Here is a 7,082-nt window from a genome sequence, read left to right on the forward strand (position 1 = left end):
TATATAGTGTACAGTTAAGAAAAAAAATTGATTTGTAATCACAATATCTGGTGTTGCCCAGAGAAGCATGGGTTCATTTTGAGTCTGGTTCTTCCTAATATCCTCTCAGGGAGTTTTTTTTATTGCCTTTGTCACATTTCTCCATGACCATGCAGAGCTAAGGACTAAAAGTACATTGTCCTAGCCACATAAAGTGCATAGTGTGCAACCTAGTGCAAACAATACAGTATGCTACAGGACAGATACATAACATAGCGCTGACCAGAGTACAGACTGTATTTGGCATTGTGCAAATGAGATTTGTAAACAGTAAAACATAAATGATCAGGCATAACATTATGACCACCTGGCTAATATTGTATTGGTCTCCCCTTTTGCTGCCAAAACAGCCCTGACCCATCATGCACTGTGTATTCTGACACCTTTCTGTCAGAACCAGCATTAACTTCTTCAGCAGTTTGAGCAACAGTAGCTCGTCTGTTGGATCGGATCACACGGGCCAGCCTTCACTCCCCACGTGCATCAGTGAGCCTTGGCTACCCATGACCCTGTCTCCCGTTCCTTCCTTGGACCACTTTTGATAGATACTGACCACTGCAGACCGGGAACACCCGATAAGAGCTGCAGTTATGGAGATGCTCTGATCCAGTTGTCTAGTCATCACAATTTGGCCCTTGTCAAACTCGCTCAAATCCTTATACTCGTCCATTTTTCCTGCTTCTAACACATGAACTTTGAGGACAAAATATTCACTTGCTGCTTAATATATCCCACCCACTAACAGGTGCCATGAATTGAAGTTTGATGTGCTTAACAGCATTAAAGTGACTGTGCATTAACAGCATATTATCATCAACTCCCAACGATGCCACGTCCACACTTGGCCTGGTGTCAAAGAACAAAATTGGTGTAAGGAACTACTAGGGCACCAGAGAAGGTGGTGGCAGGTGGATTGTTATTCTTTGTTTGTCATGTGATTTATGTCATGAGTATTGTTACCTGTTTCTCTTTGCTCCTAATGTGTTCTTTATTTGTACCCGTCCTTTTGTATCCGTCTTTGTCAGTCATTATTGAATGTTCCTGTCCTGAGTTTGGGTCTGTTTGTCGGTGCTTTCCATAAAACCATGACACTCTGTCTCTCACAGCAACATCGACCAGTCAAGGTCATCTGTGAGCTCATGTATGTGAAAGAGGATAGATAACGCTTTCTGTTGCCGTATGAATAATATTTTAGGACTTGCTATTATTGAAGTAAATCATTATCACTACAAAGTTGATTAATTTCTCATCTAATTTCAACATCGAATCAGTTATTTTCTCTGTATGTGTTAAATCAAGAGCGTTATCTTTGACGGAAACGATTCGCATTTTTTAACTGAATCTTAACGATGTATTTTTAGAGCATTGTTGTAGCGCACATTGCTGTTATTTTTCATCGCTCGTTCGGATCTGATGCATTCAAAACGAATTTTCAATGCAAAAAAAAAAAAAAGAACATCTGTGCTTTTCCATGTAGAGGATTTTAGCTTTCTGTTCAGTCATTGTGAAGATAGGGCCTGTGCTTCATTCGACATGCCCAAGGAGACACCCGCCCTGCAGATACGGGGAAGGAGACGCACTTCACCTCTTTCCTTCAGGATTAAATAATTAGCTCCGAATCTGCTCTCATCTCGGTGGCGTCGCAGCACCTCTGCAGAATTTGAGGACACGCTGTTTACCTCAGCAAGCTCGCTGCTGATTTAGATAAGCTTGTTAATTAGAGGTGTCTTCTCCTTTTTTTTTCCCCACATTTCTGTCTACTTTTATACACGTGCTATTTGATGTTGTTTTCCTCATTCCTCAACCGCTCTGTTAAAACTCGCTAGTTTTTACTTTTCGTCACCCTCTGAAGCTTTGTCATCCTCCTCCGAACTTTTACTTCTTCTCCTCTTTCTAATTGACTTGATCTAAGATAACAGACACATGTCAGCACTTTCATATCAGGTGCATAACGTGACTTGTTTGCTCACTGGGACAAAAATTGCGCTATGTATGTAAATGATTATGCTAGCAACAACATGAATCTCTTTGTCTTGTTCTCTGTAGGTTGTATATTTCCACACGTCTCTGTGTCTGGCCTCCGTGGTGGCTGTTGTGGAGCTGGCTTCCCTCTCTCATGGGACAGACACTTCCCAGAATGCAGTGGGGCAGGGATTTGGCATCCTGCAGCTCTTTTCTGAACAAGCGCAGGGAGAGGGCAGGTAATGGTCAACCCTCTCTTTTGAGAGCAGTATGTGTGTGCTTGTGTGTATAACCTCTTCACGTTTTTGTCACACCAACAGTAGGCCTGGTTTATTAAGCTGGATACGAATGAGTTTATGTATAAATCGTTCATATGAGCACACAAGAAATTTGGTATTCATGAAAATCTTGTAAAACGGTTTGTATCCTACTGTGTGAGGAAATTTAAGCGTTCACACTTGACTGACTTTAAATCAGTTAATTTGAATGGATTACTGCACTTTTATATAGGGAATATAAATTTTTGTTAGGATTTAATTGCTTATCTTATTACTCTGTGTGTGTGTGTTTCTGTTTCTGTCCCTTTCTCAGGTTGAGTCTGTTCCATGGTACTCCTCGAGCTCTGCTACACCCGACACTGAGGGACCCACTGCAGAGTGAGTGCACATGCGCGCGCACACACACACAGAGAGAAAGAGAGGGTTCGTTTATTCAAGGTTTACAGGTTTTCATATATTTTATCATATATTTTGAACTGTAACTAATTAATAATAAATAACTAATAAATAACTAAAACTAAATTTAATGTAAATGATAAACAAATATTATACAGGAAATATGCAAAAAAAATCTATAATTTTTGTAATTCTTCTTCTTCTACATCCTCTTCTTCTTCTTCTTCTCCTTCTTCTCCTTCTCCTCCTCCTTCTCCTTCTCCTCCTCCTCCTCCTCCTCCTCCTCCTCCTCCTCCTCTTCTTCTGTCAATTCAAAACAATGCTTGTACAAAATAAATAAATAAATAGATAGATAAATAAAAAAATAAAAAATAAATAAATAAAATTAATAGAGTTTATTACCTAATCCAATGATATCATCAAATGCTGCACAGTGCACATGCTATTTCTTCTCACTGTCATGGTTTTATGGATATACATGCTAATCTATCGATGAATGAATTGATCATGAACAACTCTTCTATTTTGGCATCATATACAGTACAATGTAAATATAGGTAGATACAATTCATCTTAAGAAACACACACACACACACGCTGGCTGCTTCTCAGACAAAAAAAAAAAAAAAAGAAATACCACTCAGCAGTAGATTGTGTTAAATGTGCTATATATTTGCACAGGGTGTGTGTTCCAGCTCATGGTGGGCGGCTAATCGATGAAGAATGATTTTTATAAAGTGTTTTAGTTCACTTCTTCATGCATTATAAATCATGTTTTATGGCAGCTCGAGTATACTATTAGTAAGACACTGGCCCTGGGCACTATGGGTGCTTGCACTTATGCGTAGTTCTTTTAAAATGAACCCTACTTGTTCATGTTAGTGTTAAAGTGAACCTGAAAGCTGCAAATAATCTGTGTTCATAATACATGTAGACTCGCATCTCTTTCTGGACATTTTACCCCTTGTTTTTTCTCAGACCACTTCGTGGCATGACACAGAGCCCAGATGGATTATTGATAATGTCTTTCACAATGGTTATTTTCTATGACGCGGTCATGCTAATACAGCTGAAATGACAAATACAGAGTTGAAATGAAATAGCAGGTTTGCTTACAGGGGGCGGGGATAAGAAACAAGTAGCAGTAGAGAGGGTTATTCTTGTTGTGGTGTCTTCTTTCCTTTAGAAAACTGGCTTGTGGCAAAAATCTGAAAAAAGTAGCATAGTGTTCCATCTAACAAGTTGGTTTAATAGTCTTAAACTTATGGCAAGAAAGTGAAGTGACTTGGCTTCTAACCAGGCATGCAAAAGTCTTGGTAGCTTCAGGCCCTGGGTTCATTGCATAGGCTTGTGGAATGATTAAATAGGGAAGTCACTCTGAACACAGACTTCAGGCGGTGTCCATTATGGAGAATAGTGTTCACTTTTATATAAAACGACTTAAGGATTTGTGTGTGCTCTATTATGAAGAGGAGATAATCGCGACTCTGCTGCTATCTTCTGCAAACAGCACTGTGGCTGTGAACAATGCATCATCAGCAGCCGGGAAAAGTACAGGGCTTTTTTTTTTGTTTTTGGGGGATGGAAGAAAAATGGTACATTTTTGTTATCTAGGGCTGGTACTGAAAATATAGGACTTTGGGAGGTGCTTAGCCTTGTCAGTTTGTGTAGCACTAATTTATTCCAAAAATGAGAGTCATTGGAATGTTTCTGCCTGTGTGAGAAGGCCAATAAACTGACCAGTTCCTGTGTGTGTGTGTGTGTGTGTGTGTGTGTGTGTGTGTGTGTTAAGTTAGGAATAAAGTATAAAACACATTGAAATGTGCTGTTATGGGAAATTATTCAGCAACAGTATGGTAATACATTGTCACTAGGAAGCTAATTATTTTCATGATTACGATTTTCTACAGTTATAAATATTGGGTTTTTTTTTTTTATTCCAGTTATAATATCAGTCATTTCCATTTTCTTTTAAAATTTTTTAATATGTTAAAAAAACCAAATAAACAAACAAAAACAACGCTCAAAACAAGTGTATCATTTGTCCTGAGCACTGTAAGGCTTTTCAAAATGGTTCAACTTAGTAAGTTCATCTGCTGTATTAAAAAAACCCGAAACAAAACATGAAAATAAGTTTGTTCAACTGATTAAATAATCAAGACAATGTTTCACCTTTGACCTGTCCAGGGTGTACCCCTGCCTTTTGGCCAGTGTGCGCTGGGATAGGCTCCAGCAGACACCCGTGACCCTAATTAGGAATAAATCAGGGATGGATGGATGGATGGATGGAGGTTTCACCATTGAAAACTTATAAACTTGTGTTCAAAACTTCTAAAACCTACCGTATGTCAGTTAAGTGAAAGAGAACAAATAATTTCACATAACTTAATGCGGCTATCATGTACAGACTTTCCCATCCCAGAGATACGCTGGCACTGGAGGCTCCTTCTGTAAATGTTTAATAAATATCTACTCACAGAAATATTAACAGTTCTAAAACATACTTTCAAAAAAAATTCATTACGTTATAGATGAAGTGGCACCATACAGCACATACCTATATGTACATACACTTGGTTTTTCCTGATGCATATGTGCCATATCCTTCAGCAAGCACTCATTATCCATGTGGTACAATCCCAGTGGAAATAGTAGCTGGCAATTCAGCACCTTTTGACATAGTATCTGTGACCCGCTAAACCTTTGTGTCTCAAATCACAAACCTATGCACTATTCTAGCTGTGCACTAACACGAACTGATTTCCTATAATGCTTAGCGTTTGAATTTTAGCGATTGAAAACCTCACAGTGCCTTCAAACCCTCCGAGAGGTCTGTTTTGTGTACCACGAGATGCAGCTCATGAGAACAGTCACGACGACGGCAGAAAAGGTTTTTTAAGATCAGTTTATTATTAGACACATCACTGTACAAGCCATACAAGGTGAATAAGCTGTTCCTATGGAAACGATTATAGAAACTTCTGTCCGAAAACATATCCCCAGCACAGGGGACAGGGGACAAAGTTAGGGAGGCCAGATTAAGATGGGTTGGACATGTTCAGAGGAGGGAGAGTGAGTATATTGGTAGGAGAATGTTGGACATGGAGCTGCCAGGCAGGAGGAAAAGAGGAAGGCCAAAGAGGAGGTATATGGATGTAATAAATGAGGATATGAAGCTAGTGGGTGCAAGTGTTGAAGATGCAGAAGACAGGGATAGGTAGAGAGAGATGATTCGCTGTGGCCACCCCTGAAGGGAAAAGCTTAAAGAAGAAGAAGGCAGTGGGATAAAGCTAAATAATACTAAAATAGAGAGCTCCGTTTTGTTTCTGTTCAGTCGCAGGCTTTATTGGAGCTACAGTTAGTCTGTGTGTGTAAAATTGTCTTGCTCTTGAGAACACAGAGCTGAGAGTGTAGGTGCAAGGATGACTAATTATATTTCAGTGTATTGTTATTTGGCTGAATACACACTAAAACCGAGCATGTGCGTGTCCTGAACACAGATCTGCCAGGGATCAGGTTAAAGTATCGTTTTGCAGCACTGGCCGTTTATAAAGGATCGCTGAAATGGAATAATGCTTCACGTGAATGACGCTGTGTGCTTGTTTATTCAGTGTAACGAACTAAACAGCTTTATCGAGTCCCTTTCACCTTAAAGAAAGCAAGGATGGACTTTAAAGGGAGGAAGTGGAGGAGATGAGATGAGAGGAATGGGATTAGGAGTGCTCCTTTATTCCCCATGTGAAGAGGAAGTGCTGTAGCGAATGAGCCCTTGCCCTCGGAGAGACTCACGAGTGGAGTGTTAATGTAGTGCCGCTGCTCTGCTCTGCTCTCAGTGTGGCTAATCTTACTACTAATTCAGTCCCTGTGACCCTCTGACACACACACACACACACACACACACACACATACACACATATGCATGTGCGCACACATGGAATGTAGCTGTTCCATTATATGTATCATACTGAGGTATTCACATGCACACTAATTCTCTTCTCTTCTCTTCTCTTCTCTTCTCTTCTCTTCTCTTCTCTTCTCTTCTCTTCTCTTCTCTTCTCTTCTCTTCTCTTCTCTTCTCTTCTCTTCTCTTCTCTTCTCTTCTCTTCTCACATCCTCTCCTTTCTTCCTGATTGATTTACTGTAGAGGTGTAGGAGTGTACAGGTGCACAAATCTGATTAATGACTCGTGTAGTTTTTTTTCCCCACTATTCAATTTATTTAAATTACTTAAGTGACATAATTACTTACTTGTGTACACTTTATCATGCACGCGCACACACACACTTTCATTTACCCAGTGCTAGACTCCTTTCATATCAGGACCTCTCTACCTCACACTAACACACACACACATACTCACACACACACTAGTAGTTACTCCAGGGTCCTGTGTGCCAGAGGCTGAAG

The 7,082-nt window shown here is 39.8% G+C and overlaps 1 protein-coding gene across 2 annotated transcripts in view; it reads left to right on the forward strand.

The window, feature by feature from the left end:
* Window positions 1–7,082, forward strand: part of nphp4 (nephronophthisis 4) — a 189,503-nt gene that overhangs the window by 28,114 nt on the left and 154,307 nt on the right. For both annotated transcript variants that reach the window (XM_058390447.1, XM_058390446.1), the window contains 2 exons: window positions 2,086–2,240; window positions 2,593–2,657. In XM_058390447.1, coding sequence (XP_058246430.1) covers window positions 2,086–2,240; window positions 2,593–2,657 — 220 coding nt within the window. The remainder of the gene's footprint in view (window positions 1–2,085; window positions 2,241–2,592; window positions 2,658–7,082) is intronic.

The sequence above is a fragment of the Hemibagrus wyckioides genome, linkage group LG05 (genome assembly GCF_019097595.1).
Source record: "Hemibagrus wyckioides isolate EC202008001 linkage group LG05, SWU_Hwy_1.0, whole genome shotgun sequence".
NCBI lineage: Eukaryota > Metazoa > Chordata > Actinopteri > Siluriformes > Bagridae > Hemibagrus > Hemibagrus wyckioides.